The sequence below is a fragment of the Microchirus variegatus genome, assembly GCF_963457635.1.
Source record: "Microchirus variegatus genome assembly, chromosome: 8".
Lineage (NCBI taxonomy): Eukaryota > Metazoa > Chordata > Actinopteri > Pleuronectiformes > Soleidae > Microchirus > Microchirus variegatus.
In genome coordinates, this window is record NC_139809.1 from 19,893,495 (window position 1) to 19,910,421 (window position 16,927).

Below are 16,927 nucleotides of genomic sequence, written 5' to 3' on the forward strand. Positions count from 1 at the left end.
ACAGAAAACTGTCCTCAAACGAGTACTTCATGTTTACAGATGTTGCAGCTTGTTAATTTTGCTCAAATTTATATATGTACACAACACATACAAATGTAAATATGCATGCCATATGAAGCTAGATATGTTATGGTGCATAAATGTACACGTTTCATTCTTAAAATTCAACTAGGAGTCTTGCCTTGTCCATATTTCGGTCGGGAGCTACCATAAAAAGTTTTGCTTGGTATTGCCGCCATCTTGTTTTTTTCCACATGAGTGTAATGTTGTTATGAGACCACTAGATGGTGCGGGCAGTGTCCCCAGATGAGGTCGATGGGTCATTCATACAAATGAAATATCATAGTGCAGAACAGCAAAAATGTAATGTCCGCATATGAGGTCACAGGTTCTCAGGAGGCTAATCGGTGGGGATAACTGCTGTCTGTAGATTGGTCAATTGAGAATAGTCACTTCTGTCTGCAACAACAGCAATTAAATGGGAAAACACAAGGCTATGAAATCACGGTTTACTGTACCGAACCAAACCATGACAAGCTGAACTTCTTTTGAACCTCTAGGTGGAAACACACCTTAAACTCACTTTACGCAGCTTCTTTAAGGCCTAGCCGTCTGTATCAATGGAAGCAGAGGAGGGGGTGTGCACCATTGTTCCAGCCTTCATCAGAGCAGAGGAAGTAATTACAGAGACAGATCAATATGTGACTGTGAAAAGGAAAGCTGGCACAGTGGGACTCCATTACTGTGCGATACCTGTACATCAAGCCTCAGATCCTGGAGTGTTATATAAAATCTCACACGTTAGTTTGGTTCAGAGCAGCTTTATCAAGTGTCTTGTTAATGACATTATCATGAGATCCTAGTATAAATGAGGTAGGATAGTGTGTGTGTGTGTGTGTGAGAGAGAGAGTGTGAATAAGGGGGTGGGCAGTTGCAATGGTACAGTCAGTGTGTGACATTTGGAGAGATTGAGGTAGAGATTGGACTGAACTGCAGGGAAGAATGGGAGGCTAAAGCCTCAAAATGGTGTCAAAGTTCACTGTGACACAATGACGCCATCACATCCTCAAACACCCATTAGTCTATGCAAATACACAGTGACCCACACAGTGATCGGCTCATGCATAGACACACACAGACACACCAATCTGGAGGGGCAGAGGTCTTAATAGAAATGGTCATGGTGATGTAATTACAAGGGATGGGCAGGCATGAGAAATTGATAATCTGATTATTGGCTTGATTATTAAAAGTTGATCAGTGACTGTGACTAATCACAGTAGATGGGGAAAAATACACAAATGTTTCATCAGTGATTGCATTTATAAAATCTCCATGTGTGTTTGCAGAAGTGATGACATTTACCAGTGTGTCTTTTGGGCTTTTCCATGATACAGATCTAGCACTACTCGGCTCGACTCGATTCGTGTTTTTGGTTTTCCATTAGGAATAGTACCTGGTATCAGCAAGCTGAGCTGATACTAAAATGTGACGTCAACAGATTGCCAGTCATTGATTGGAAATCCAATAAAATAATCAAATCCGCCAGTTTTAAAAACCCGCAAGAACATTACAACACGCATACATGGCTGCTGTCCACAAAAATAAACTGTGGTTGGTTCACATACTGAGATATCTTCCATTGTTTGTGTGTTTGTATCACATTTAAAATGACGTCTCCCGTTTGCTCAACACGCTGCTTTCACTAGCCCTCATGGGCTGGAGTGTAGAATATTCACCAAATACTACCATTGAAAATTCAAGTAGCATTTTTGACAGAAATGTCCATCCCTGGCAGTTGCACACATTCACTTCCTACTTGGTTACTCTTGACTATCAGCTGTGAGCAATTAAAACGTACTTTTAATCTCAGAAGATTAGCAAAGAACTGCAAAGGAAGAATTGGCTTCCTGTTTAATCACAGCACCCACAGGCCTAGTGTGCCTGAAGAGTAACAGAGCTCCAGATGTTATGTGACTCAGTTTCTATGAAGTGCCATCACGGCAGCCTAAGATGTGGCCGAAATGAATGGGACCAACCCGTCAGATTTTACTGCACACTTTAAATCCACAGAGATTGACAGACTGAATATATCCGATCCTTTTAATGGCCCCAGTGTGCTTTTTACGAGACATTATTCCAGACCTGCTTTATCCTGACATCTTCCACAAATCCCTTGAGGGGGGCTTGGCTGGATGTGAATAGCGTCACTTCCTACCAGAGGGTGTTACCTTGGTCGTGTGACGTCAGATACAGGATCTCCATAGCAACCAAACAACTCACATGTGTAATGATCACTATCACACTGTACAACTACACCACTGCTCCCTAAATAGAGTGAACAACAATGGATCTATGATTGTGACACAGCCATCTCATTGTGTCATTGAGCTGCGTTGTAAATGTCAGCTGGAAATTACTGTTCAGTGACATTGTTTCAGATGAACCATGTGCGTAGCACAATTTCTGTCCCTAGAGAGCATATGACATCATTAAAACAGGTAGAACCTAAACAAAGCAGCAGCTTTCTCTTTCAGGCTCTCACTGAGGGCATGTGTGTGTGTGTGTGTGTGTGTGTGTGTGTGTGTGTGTGTGTGTGTGTGTGTGTGTGTGTGTGTGTGTGTGTGTGTGTGTGTGTGTGTAGAAGTAGGTAGGGCTGTGTGTTTACATTTGAGGCTAAGAATGATCAGAAACTCTCGTCTCAGTTCAGGTGCCTTTTTCTTTCTTTTGAAGTCTATTGAAGATAAAGCACCCACACATGCAAACCAAAAAAAACACACACACACGATCAAACACAGAGGTTTTTTTTGTCACATACAGTACATAAATGGGCCAGTGCCTGTGTGAGAGTAAAGAGTATTTTAGTTCTGAGTGGAGTCATTGTATGTGGAGTACAAAAGGCTGGGAGCGGAGTGTGGGATTGTGTCCATTACCCTGTCACGACAGGTCAGAGCATAGTTGGCTTTTAACTGAGGACATGACTCTGAGGCTACATTCACTTTCTTTCTCTGCTCTTACTAACACACTTGAAAGGGCATATCACATGACTTGTTACATACACTGGTCAAGCACAAACTGCTGTAAACAGTAGGAAGATTGTCTACGCAAAAATACTGAAGAAAAGTGAGGGACGGACAACCATTCTTTCTATTCAGTGCTCGTTATGGATTCATGATCAGTAAAAGTTATGCTAATTTCTGTCTGTCCAAAGTTAAAGGTGCATTATGTAATACATCTAAAGCAACTGACCATAAAATCCTCCTAATATGTCACAGAGACTCAGGAATAATGTTCATATAACAAACGGAACTCACCAACAACAACAGTACAGACAAAACATTTGCATTAAAAAAATATTTTGCAGACTGAAAATCATGTTTATGTTTTGAAATCATGTTTTGGCATGTGGCGCCACCTACCGCTGTCTACCAATCATTGCCGTCAGTAGAGTCTCAGCTGCCGAGCAACCACGGGATGCAGAAAACGAAACCTAAAAGACCTCGGTATTTTTAATTTGAATGCAGTAACCGTTTTTGGCCACATTCTTACATATGGCACCTTTAAATGTAGGCCTTGAGTTTGTTTTTCTTAAACTAAAAAGTTTTCAAAGTTTTCTGACCCTGTTCAGATATAGATGTCCATACTGAGTAGGGATGCAACGATTATAGACTGTGACGGTACAATTATTGTTTGAAGAAAAACCACGGTTTCATGGTTTTACTGATTATGGTTATGATGCATTGTTATTTTTCAACAATGCACACAAAAAACCCACAACTTTTAAGTTTTCTTGCAATGTCTCTGCAATTAGACAGTGATTACATGCTGTTTTGGAGAGCATTAGGCACAATTCTCATTTTCCTTCTTGGCTGCTGGTGGTTTCCATTGTGCTGAAACACTCTTACTCTGATGACATTGACTGTTGTCAAAGTGACACGTTTGATTCTACCAGCTCAGTGTTTTACTAAGCAACTTGAGCCATTGTTGTTGAGCCATAGCTAATGTAGCCAAGTATCTGGCAACAGGCGTTATGATCCTTGTGGAAATGATTTTCCTCACTGTATTAATGTGGTTCATAGATAGTACAAAAAATCCTAAAAATTAATTCAATCCATCCTGAGAACATATTAGAAACTGTCTACTCAGCTGATATCCTCAGCTGACAGTTTTATTCTGTGATAACAAATGCTTTCTAATGCAGCGGGGGTTGCTAGTGTTTGAAACACACTGGTGTTGAATGAAAGAGCAGAGAATCGCGTCAGAGGATCTGCGATCTCAACAAACTATTCACATAGTTAAAGTCATAGTGCACTATTAATAATGGAATGTAAATACAACAGAACATACATTGACCATTTATTTTACGCCATTTTAGTGGAAGTACAAATTCCCTTGGTTTCAATATTACTTCAAGTAATGAGTAGCTTAGATTCACTCAGCTCCTCCTAAATCTTTATTTCTCTGCCGGTCACTAATACCCAAACACAGATGCACACACAAATAGATTTACAACAGACACATCTGTACAGTCAGACTCATTAAAAACATTATTCCTGTTCTCGTAAACAGAAGTGACAACCATGTGTATTTGTATATTGCCCATGGTTATGACATCTGACCACATGTGATGTCGGGGAAAGTGCATGTTGATGCCAGGTGTTAACAGGCGTACTTTACAGTGTCCACATCTTTCAGGACAGGTGTTAATACCAGCTCTGTACAGATTTGTTTTTTTGTGGCTTAAAACACTGTAGCCACAAGGTGTAAATGCAGCTGCAGCAGACGTGTTTTCAAAATGAAAAAGGAGCAATGTGGACAAAGTGTGACACAGATACAGCAATAATAAATGCAAACGGCAAGGACACAAGTAAACAAGTAAATATTCCACATGTCAAATCATTTCTACAAAGAACTGAAAGGTTCTCTGAGAGGGGTCTGCCATCTTGTTTTGATTGTGGCACACATCTGTGATGTGATTTACATGCAGAGCATACTGATGAGGTCTAACAGGCTCATGATTGGCTGAGAGGCCCCGCGGTGGGAGTTAAACACTAGGGTCAAAGCAATTTCATAAGGGGCCTGTCATAACTAACCTTGTTAATCTGTTCCCATTACCCAGTAACTGTATTTGTATCAGAGGCCACATTTGAGTGAGAGGATATAGTTAGTGAACAGAGACTCACCTGACACAAAAGTAGAGGACAATGGGACCAGACTTCTTGGGAAACTCATGTTCTAACACCCTGCGGTCCAACTGCAGCCAGCTAAAATGGCCCCTGAAAAAAGAAAATAACACCGTTATCATTTAAAATATCTCCATATTTTATCTATACAGTGACATGAGACAAGATACAGTCTTAGATTTTGGAAAGCGTCATATCATGGTTTAATATCATTTAAGGTGTCTATGACCTCTCCTGGTTTTAAAGGCTACTGCATTGATAATAATTTATTATATTGAATAAAATTGATGAAATACGCTAGATTTTACAAATTAAATATCATTTATTGTTTAAGAACTACATGTAATCAACACACTTAATAACACTTCTTTAAATCAAAGCCTAATTATTTGTGTTACAGCAGAATTTGACCAAAATGTGTACGCAACATTTTTTTTTTCTAACATGTGAATATCCTTCATTTAACATTAAAAAGACAAAGTTAGTAATTATGATCTGTATTACATGGTTTTAAAATACCTCTGTTAACTTAACAGTAGATATTTTATTTTATCTCAAAATAAATCTTTCCATGAGTCCAGAGAAACAACCTGTGTGCAGTTTTATAACCATATCTTGTATATATTATTTATAAGCCCCGTCTTACATCATAAAAAAGTATATTGTGATTGTTTTTTTTTCCCATACTTATTATCCTTCCATGTAGCACCTTAGCATTCCTTCCCTTTAGCTTTCCCTCACTTCCCTCTCCCTCTCAGCAGAGAAAAACTGTAGCGACAGCTCGTCACCCTGGTAACCCTGCATGGCATCCTGCATAAGTGAGGAACATCTCTCTCAAAGTAGCCCTCCTTCTGTCTGTTGACCAGTGAGCAGTCAGTGCTGCTGAGGCGTCTGCTTTCCCCAGGCACATCTACAAATCTACACACCACAGAATTAGTCCTGGGGGGGTGGAGAGCACAAAGCTGATATTTCTTTACTGGCTGGACACTGTATGTTTAAATGTCACTGAGCAAAGACCAGTTTTGCTTAACATTAGTGTGTCCACAAGATAAAACAAAAAGAGACACACATAGGCAGTGGATAGTTTGCCTGTATGTAAATCATGTGCTTGCATTGACTTGTTTTTTTTTGCTATCACATCTTTCTAGGTCACAAAACACAATAAAAGTCATTTGAATGTCAGTTTTGCATTTCAAGCACAGTTCTAATGACAAGCCGTCTGACTCACAACCTTTCTCTCACCCAGAGCTGGACAATCATGGCCTCATCTCGACATCAAAAACAACAAGATACCTTTCATTTGTGAGTGAAAATGAAAACCATCGACACAGGATACTGAGTTTATTTTAAGGTCGCTAAAATGGGCATGCACAAAACAACAAAACGCTCAGTTCAGGGTATAAAAGCACACTGGAAATTCCACAGGAGAAAAATGATGCCAAAATCAACAGCCACATTTTGCTGCAATATTTTTGAAACCATATTTATATCTCAAAGCATTCCCGGGAAACTTTCATCGTGGCACTTTGGAGCTTCATACAGCGTTTGTCAAAATGTTATAATTGACCCCGAAGGTCAATTATATATGTATACATATTTACATATATCTCTTACTGTTATTATTTTGGATGCACATACACTGTCATGGGGCAGCACTGACTAACCACTCCCTAAAAACAATATTAACTAGGAGCTATAATTCATGTTAGTTGCTGTTTCCAGAGTCACTGATGCTTGAATGTCACTTACGTTTCGTCTGTGTATGCAATTCCAAAGTACTCCTTCTCCTTGAGGTTAAAGTGAGAGGCCACAAGGTCCAACAAATCCTTGGCCATCAGCTTGGGCTGCGGGGGAGACACAGACATGGTAGTGTTAGTGCTGCTCCTCAAGTGTTTGTCCTTATCTGCTATAATAAGTCTGGTATGCTGGTGCGGCGGTTTATCACACTGCAGTTTAATTAGAGCAGATACATGTGGGAAGGTTTTTAATGTATTCTTTTAGGTATTGATTTAATGCAGTGACTAAGCATTTCTACAAACACTGGGGGAAAAAAGGGCAAGAGAGAAGGAGATAAATGAGAGAGAAAGTATGTAAGAAAGATGGATGGAGTGTGTGGATGTTGCTGACAGTGCAGGGACCCTGCCCTGCCCTTCCCCTCCCTCTCCCCTTTCAGCTCCTCTGACCCACACCTCTACTGCAGAGTCATGGCTCTGGGCTGAGTGACTGTAATGCGGGGAGAGGGCTGCAGTTAGCTTGCTATCCTGTGTATACTGTGGAATACTGTGTGAGTGACAGCGATTGGGACAACAGGCTCCATTTATCACAATGCTCAGAGCATGCAGAGCATCTTAAAGCCCAGTGAAAGCCCGGGCGACCATGCTGCTGCTGCTGCTGATGCCATATGCTGCTGGTTTGTGACATCCTGAGTAACAGCACACCCCACCCTGAGGTTAACCATGGGTGTGCCTCACTGCCTACATTTTCATCCCACTGACACACACACACACACACAAATCTTCATCCACACAAGCCCATCCACCGAATGCATGCAGCCCACTCACAACATGGAGGACGAACATGTGTGTGCTGTGCATGTTGACATGAAAAGAGGAAAACACACAGTGTGCAACCACATCACACATATGCATAGCTACCGTATATAGTGCTACATTCTCAATAATCTCCCCCTTGAGGTCCTTAACGGTAAGCTCACTTCGCAGCTACAATTTAAGTGAGGGAAGCTACTGAGAGCTATAAAAGAGAGGGAGATGATGTCATGCAGAAAGCAAGCACACACCCACACACACGCAGCAACACATCTCCAATGACCTAGATCTCACATAAGCATGACGCCTACAGTGATGCTGCTACACAAAATGACTCTAGAGAGAGCTTGAGCAGAAGCCCACATAGTATAGTTGATTGTGCTTTCTGACAAATGTATAGACTTTATTTTCGGCAGAAATATGTCAGTAGACATTGTTTTTAAGGGAGACTTCCTGTTTGGTATTTACGGTCAGTCGTTATACAGTTCTAGCACTACTTGGCTCTACTTTACTCGGTTTGGTATCTACTTCAATAAAATCCATCTATGACAGAAATCATGAACATGTTAAGTTTGCATTTGTGTTGTTTAATCTACAATGAGACACTATTACAGGCTGGTTGGAGTCATGGAGCGTCTCCCTCTGAAGAAAATTGATGGTCTCATCCACAAACGTTCTTACCAGTCCTGTTGTTTGCCCAAATGACACAGCAGTCATTCAGGAGAGCAACACAAGGCCTCTTTGAAGAGCTCAGAACATCTTCAAAGTTGAAATTTCAAGGTCTGGTAAGAGGCTGTCTTTATGGCATTAGTAGTAATGCATGTTTTGGTTCAGTCAGACACTGGTGGTCTCTCATTAACGCGCAAAAGCCAACTGCCTCCTTGGTAACAATATCAATTAAACCTCATCCATGCCACCACAACCTAAGACACAGCAGACAGAAACCTGTTGGAAAGATATCGAGATAAAACTAGAATCAACAGCTCACAATTGTGTCCATTTGCCAAACATTGTGTAAAATATGGTCACTATCTTCCCTTATTCCTGAGTTATGGTTTTAAATAATGTAATGTCCAGCAAGGAGTTTCTGCACAGTATTATAATGTCAAAACCAAGCTGACCTTTTGAGTATGAAATGTTAGGATAGGGTGGTACAGTCCCAGTGGGAAATGTGCCTTAGACTTCAGGGCTACAATGACTAACACAGTATGCATTAGATAATAATGCACATTTATGTCAATCAATTGCACTGCAATAACAACAAACATGTCATCTAAGAAAAATGCCATGAGGTGTTAAGCGATTTAATGGACAAAGACATTTCTTCAGTTGTGTTTCATTATGAGGGTCAGAAATTAGTGATTGGGTCAGAGCAAAATACCACTTAAATCTGTAACTGACTAACTAACTAAGTGATAGGCCTTTTCACAGCCCGTGGAGTTGTGTATATATGGTATATAAAATAGCTTCACGAAACATATGACATAACAAGGGTGGTTACCGCTGCTGGCACTCCATTGACATTTAAAAAAAAGGTATGGGACACATTTTCATGTACTTTCCTCCATAATATCATTTAAATAGTTATGGGAGTGCAGTTGGAATAAATGTCATTCTAAGTGGTTATGAAAAGGTCTTACAGTATTTGATTTGGAGAACCCCAACAGTACTCTAGAGAAACGCTATTATACAGTATGTACAACAGAACCTGACTTTCCTTTTCACAACGTACCTACATCTGCAGCTATACTACATGGAGGGACTTCCTGCCTGAAATGGAATCACATGAGCTGTTCTTTGCAATATAATTAAATTGTCCCTTGTCTCTTCAAATGACAAGTCAATCTCTCCTTTATACATAAACTGAGAGGATAGAGATACCTATTACATAACTGATGTATGTATTAATACCGTGGAATAAACCAATATAGCATGATGCAGAGACGACAGGTAATAATACAGTAAGTGATAAGGCACACGCACGCACGCACCCACGCACACACACACACATGCACACACTAGGAGTCGAACAGCATGCAGACAGCAAAACTCTCTGCTGGCTTAGACAGCATTACTTCTAATAGACATTTAGCCCGTGCTTCCTCAGCAGCACAGGTAATTAACAGGACAGCAATTGCAGTGAGGTGCAAGTGAGGGGGAGACACCAGAGCAAACCCACAGACAAGAGAATACAGACACACAGGAGTAGCTCACATGCAAGGCTCCATCAGCAAGTCACAGCCTAATCTCTGTAAACAGCTCTTGGCACCTGAAGGGCTGTTCAGATTGATGGGACACAACCTGATTTATTAGTGACAGTCCTTAAGAGACCAAGGATGGGTAAGGAAAAGGTTTCTGGTCACACATCAGTCAGTCATTCATATCTGTTCCCTCCTCCCTCCTCAGAACTGATATTAAAATATGTTCCCAGTGATCCAATCGCATGTGTAGAACAAAGTATGACTGTTGACACCTGGAATTAAAACGCATCCTAGATGTTTATGTGACCACGCGAGATCAGATCTGGCTTCTATGTCCTATATTCAAGAACACACAAAAACAGCACTGTCACGTTGCTTCAGGCGAACATTCTGACTATTACAGATGTGTCTGTCTGCTCTCTGTCTGTGTTTGTGTACAACTGTGTGCATGTGACTGAGAGACAGGGAAAGCTTGAGTGAATCAAGGCTCTGCTCATTCTGCTGAAACATGAAATAAGGTTTCATGTAGTAGCAAATGAGTAGTGTAAAAATATTGTCAATCTACAGCTGGTCACAGGATGCCAGCTGAGGAACGGGACTGTAATCTATTCTGAAGATGTACTGTGTTCATGCACACTCAGGAATGTGTACCTATGCTATGCGTCCTCATCAAACCACCTGATTAGATCAGATCTGAGGACACATTCAGTATGGACTGAGAGCCTTTAGGTCTGCACTTGGCTCAATCTCGACTTGATCAGTTGGACATGTGGTGGCAGAGCTGAAGATGCTGAGACTTTCATTGAGAGTGACCAGGACAGACAGGATTAGAAATAAGGTTGAGGCCACATTATACTTCTCCAACTGCGTAATGCGTTATCCGACTACGTAACCATGGAGACCCCTCCAGCCTTCATACTTCTCTGTCGTGGTGACGGATACGCACTGCAATTGCCCACCCGATCAGTAGGGGTCGCTATGCTTTTGGCTACAGTGAGCAATGGCATCCGAGAGAGAAAGACTGTTGTTGTTGTTGCAGCGGAATAACATTGAAACAGTGGCTGTTTCTCACTTTTCTGTGTCCCGGAACGCAGTTTAAAATAATTTGAGGCAAGAAATTAGCCAGTTAGAGTCTAAACGTGCTGTGTGTGTTAAGATATGATGTATTTATAGTTTGGCAGCGACGTTGTCGGTGGTGATCAGCTCCGCCTCTGTGGACGCTCTTGTGTGTGAGCAGCGTTAGCTCAGCCTGTCCTGAGGACCAATCGCAGCCCTTGCCGTCTCCGTTGTCCCTTGACGGAGTGACGGACACTTAAAAAATATTTAGTGCAGCTGGAGATGACGCAGAGGCTCTCTCCGACAGGCTCTCCGTCGATGCAGAGGACTCGTAGGGCACTTTACGCAGGAGTATAAATTAGGCTTAAGTCTCTTGATAAGATCACTATGGATGGACATTAATGCCAGCTCAGACTCTGAACTTTTAACATCCTAACTAATGTTTATATCTTTAATATGCTAACATTGTATATGTTGACTTATGCAGCAGCATTTCCCCTTGATAGAAAGTCACTAGACACTTTACAAGTAATTCACATAAAAATTGGCATGGAAGCTTACTATCCAGGTTACCTTTTACCCTTCCACCTCTCTGGACTCAGGAGGTGATATCCATGTGATTGACATGTCTCCACATGGTGGTGTATTTGGTGGTTAGCTTCAATCTCAGGTCAGGGTGTCAATAGGTGTGTGTGTGTGTGTGTGTGTGTGTGTGTGTGTGTGTGTGTGTGTGTGTGTGTGTGTGTGTGTGTGTGTGTGTGTGTGCGTGCGTGTGTGTGTGTGTGTTAGCATTGTGGCACATGGTTCCTTGCAAATGAGGCAATGCTCCATATAAATAAACCACACAGGACATGCAATCGATGGCAGGAGGAGTAAAAAAAGGTGAACAACGCTTCAGGGTTTTAAGTCAGTGATAGAAGGGAGATGCAGCCCTTCAGAGGATCACTGGCTGCTAAGTTAAATGAAAAGCTCCATGGGCAACATCCTTGACCACCTATCTGTTAAATTATCAGTGAAGACATTCAAGAGCCCAGTGGAGCCTTAATATAGAACAAAAATGCTCATGAGTTGTGATCATTCTCTTCAAGAATACTTTTTGGAAATAAAGATTTGACTGCTGCTTAGTTGACTGGAAAACTAAGAATAACATCATAATTCTCTGTGGTATGTACATCCGCACAGCGAGTGAAGAGACAGAGACAGAAAGACAAAGAGCAGATTCCTGATTTAAATGACAAGGGATCTGTTAATAGCATCCCCCTTCCTGGACTGTTATGTCTTCTTTTGTTAATACAATTGCTGGGTATGTTATGTTTTAAAGATGAGTTCCTTACTGAGATTGTCTTTAAAACTCTTCATATGAGACAAAGATGACTGTAAAGTTTTTTATTCAACTTTTAAATTCCCTATTTGGTTTCCTGATGACCTCAGGAAGATGTCCACTCAGAAATGAGTCTAGGTGAATCCACTACAGTTTTTTTTATCGTGTTTTAACGATGAAGCGTGATTGCAACATTTTTAATTTGATAACGTTTTTAACACTAAATGCGTCTTACTGTGAGCTGTAGATTTAGGCCCACTTTACATTATGCTTTTCGCGACAGCGGCGAAAATTTCCTGATGTCGCGGCGTCTTTAGACACACCGCCCGGAAATCTGCCAGGACACCCACGGCGCTTACAGCTTTCCTCTTTACTTGCTCGACTGTAGGATCGTAGCCGGCCTCCCGCATCCGCTGTTGCATTTTTACTTAGGCCATCTTGTTCCTGGATGACTCCAGCTTCTTCTGGATCTCGTCCTCTCGACCAGATACTGATCAGGCACTTGGTTTCGGAGGTGCTCCACATACAGCATCCATCGCCCTCTTCACCTCCGCCATTTTTTTTTTTGGAACAAAAGTCCTGTGGTGCATGCTAATTAGCGCGCGCTATGTGCGAATTGCCTAAACCCTGACCTGAGCCCGACACATTCTCTTTATACACACTTTGAAGTGGTCGGGCGACCACTTCAAAGTTGTCGGGAGAACATTTGAAGACAGCGGGAATTCTCTTTACACGGGGCTCCCGTTGTCGCCGAAAAAGCGTAATGTAAAGTGGGCCTTAGATGGAGACAGTCAGAGAAATGTGGGTAAAAGTGAAAAGTGGAGTGATAGTGAGAGATATGGAGAGAGGAAGGTCAGAGAGATGGAGAGCTGAAGTGAGGAGAGAGCAGATAGAAATACCAATTTGAAAGAGAAGATCAGTTCTGGCAGAGTAATCAAATCAGAAAGTCAGCAGACCTATCCTTTGGTGTTCCATTTTCTATCTGCTCTCATCCTTTTAGTTTCTTCTCCCTGTCTCTCCATTTCTGAGCTCTCATCTCACTTTTCACTCCCTCCTGAGTTGCTGTGTCAATCTTCCTATTTCCCACTTGTTCCAGGACAATTACCTCCTTTTGTCTCTCTCCTTTTATGGAGGAATCAGGTAATGGTCAGACCCACGAGAGCTGCATCTTTATTATTTGAAGCAAAACCCAAACACTCTGTCTTTTAAATGACCAAAATGCACGTAACAATCAGTGATAAAGAAGAGCAAGTGCAGGAAGAAGTTAACAACACAGACAGTGCTACACAGTTTGTGTGTATGTGAACGGTGAGAGATCAGGTGAGCCTCAGAAAAGCGCTAAGTCACCTACTGCTGACCACATTTCCCTTGATCAGCAGCATTTGAGTTTCACAGGATACCAGACATTATTCCTCCCTCGCTCTAAGGAAATGAGAGTCTGCAAAGAAAGAGTGAAGAAAGAGAGAGAGGAAAACAAAGTGAGGGCAGGACGATGAGAGACTCACCTGCACAAGGAGCTCCAGCTTCCTGTCATCGAGGAGGTGGACCTGACATCGCCTCCCCTCTGTCATCTGAGAAAAAAAAGAAAAAAATATTTTAAATATAATACATAAATTATTATACTGTGACAAGATAAGTCAAGAGCCCAAAGAAACAGCCTGTGTACAGCTTTATATCACATTGTCCAGGCTTACAGAAATATGATATTGAATGAAAAAAAAAAAAAAAAAAAAAAAAAACATCCCTGTGTGGTATCCCAAATGTGATACCACACATGATCCCAAATGAAGTTTTACAAGGTAGGCACAGCTAATTGTGCAGTCAGCATAGTGAGTGAATCTGGCTGCTGCAAACGTTCACTCAAGTGTTCGTCTGTGTTGTTGATACAAGGTTTGCAGAACAGAGCTGCAAATCACACTGATAATATCCATCTGCATAGTTCATCCATAAACACTGAAGCAGGTGCGACGATGAAACAGCCAACTGTGGGAAACACTCCGCTCGTACACACACACACACACACACACATTAGACCAAACAGTTCACACCACAGATAAAGCTAAGCTGTTTCCCAAAGACCTGTCTGAGAGTTTGCTACTACTGCAAAAAAAGAGGTGAGTGTAAAAAATGGAATATTTGCTGAAGAAAAGAAGTAAGACTTGATTAAAAAAAGTGTAGCAGACTGTTCTGCTGTGTGTTTTTGTGTGTTATGGTGTTTTTCAGGCCCAATTTAACAGGAAGCTGGGACCCTTGAGGAACACAAACACCCGCCGGCTCCTCCCACACTTCCCTCACATCTGGGTGATGGGGGAGGAGGGTGGTGTGTGGGTGTGTAAAAGGGTGGAGTGGAGTGCTCCCAAATGCTGAAGAAGGGAATGCAATGCTGTGCTTCCATCATGATTCGGTTCGGTTTGGTGTAGTATGGTATGGTTTGAAATGGTAAAGCCCTGGGTCTGGCTTGTGCTTCGATAGAGAACACTACCTTTATTTGGTAGGCGGTGTGTAGGCGTGATGATGTACTAGTGCAACGACAACGAACTGCGGCATGATATCACTTTTTCATGTCTGATACAGTCATTTTAGACCTTTGTGGACAACACATTATGTGTCAAGCTCAGAGACACAATTCTCCAACTCTGTAACAAATATGCTTCTCCCATACAGAAGAAATGAACAGCCCACAACATGACTCAACTAAAATGCTGTATCTGATTTTATTGAAATGTATCCAGTCTGTCCATAGTGATTTATATTTTATCCGTCTGATGACAATCCAGTGATTTAGACCGATACTGAGTATAAGGGGTGGGGGGAAAAAATAGATTCACATACGAATCGCTATTCTAATCCACAATTCTGAATCGAAGCCTAAACTTCGTTTTTTTTTTTTTAAATTAAAATTAAGTTTCTATTTTGATAAACCACACAAAACACCAGTTTATGTTATTTGTGTACAGTTTATTTTTGTAACTTCTGGGAGAAAAGGGCAGCTAGCCTCAGCTTTTATTTATGCAAGTTATGTTTTTGTACAGTAAGTTTTTATTTGTTTTGAATGAATACATGTTAACCTTAAGTTTGTCTTTGTGTGATCACATTATCTTATACAAACTGTATTGTTTTGATGCCATAATTTGCCTGAACACACTATGCATTGTATCAATTTTTGAATCGAGAATCGTATGAATCGAAAATCTATTTTGAATCGAATCGTGATCCTAAGAATCGGACTCGAATCGAATCGTGAGCCACCCAAAGATTCACATCCCTACTGAGTATTGTATCTGCTCATCCCTAAGAGAAAGACTGAGAGAACCTTATTGTGAAGAGTTTGACGAGAAGTCTCATCAAAGCACAGGTGCCACATAAACATGAGCACAAGCACAAACCGGTTTGTAACTCATAGTCATGAGAAGGATAATGTTGTTCACCTGAGGCTCCTGCAACTCGGTAAGGGTGTGTCGACAACATGACTATGACATACACATACTTTTTCACACCACTCCGGTCAGCTGGCATTCAGGTGGCAGAGTAAGAGGTGAGATTTTAGCAATGAGCTGAGGAAAAATAAAAGGAGAGCGAAAGAAGTGAGAGAGCTGCTTCTCAACACTCATCCCTGTGTGAACTTTGAATTTGTCTGAGTGTGTGTGTGTGTGTGTGTGTGCACGCGTGCATGAGTGCCTTCTAGCTTCTTTGAAGGGTTTGGTTCACCCACCCACTAACCATTGATCTCCTGTGGTTTGAGGCTTTGGATTGGGTGCACCTGTGCATACAGTCAGTAACACACACACGCACGCACACACACACACACACAGGGATAGAGATATATAGATGGAGATAGAGTTTGATTTCCATGAATTCAGGACATTGACTTCACATTCATAACTGCGACTGGCCTAACCCTAACCTCATCCTAACCATACAACATGTCTTTGCCTCGATTTTTGTCCCCATAAGGAAGACAAGTCCCCATAATTTGACTGCGTAAACAAATGTAGGTCCCCACAACACGAGTAATACCTGGAACACACACACATTTAGCCTTCCTTCTGTCTTGGTGTTTAATTTCCAAAACTGTCCATGTTTACACTGTATACAGGGATTTGTAATTAATACCATGACTACTGGGTAGTTAGATCTGTATACATGAAATGTATGAGTGAAAATGACAAAAGATCCACAATAACATATCAAAGGATGATCTATAGCAACAAAATATTTTGCTGGGTACACAAATCTAAACCTAAACTCCATTTTATCCACACCTGCTGCAAGAGCAAACCAACAGATTGATTAAAAAAAAACAAAAAAAACATCTAGCTCAATTTCTGCAGAATACTTTAAACTGCAATGCAGATAGTGTTTGCATCCACACTGAAGTCCGCACTCTCTCACTGGCACTCAGACTGAGGCAACTGGGAATAGTTCAAACCCGAATGTCAAGGTAACAAATTGTTGCCTGGAGGCTAAACTTGTGCAGCGCAATCTGGCAGAGACAGACGCTTATTGGTTTAAGTCATAAAATTCACTTTGTGGTGTTGGACACATGCTACTGAGCTTCTATCCACCGTGAAATCATCAGACTGACGTTTCTATGAATAGCTTGTTGTCATTAAACAGTGC

General features: G+C 41.4%; 1 protein-coding gene across 1 annotated transcript in view; it reads right to left on the reverse strand.

Moving 5' to 3' along the window:
• Window positions 1–16,927, reverse strand: part of frmd4a (FERM domain containing 4A) — a gene marked incomplete at its 5' end in the record, with an annotated part of 89,630 nt that overhangs the window by 34,027 nt on the left and 38,676 nt on the right. The window contains 3 exons of the mRNA XM_083893475.1: window positions 5,184–5,276; window positions 6,933–7,027; window positions 13,813–13,878. Coding sequence (XP_083749601.1) covers window positions 5,184–5,276; window positions 6,933–7,027; window positions 13,813–13,878 — 254 coding nt within the window. The remainder of the gene's footprint in view (window positions 1–5,183; window positions 5,277–6,932; window positions 7,028–13,812; window positions 13,879–16,927) is intronic.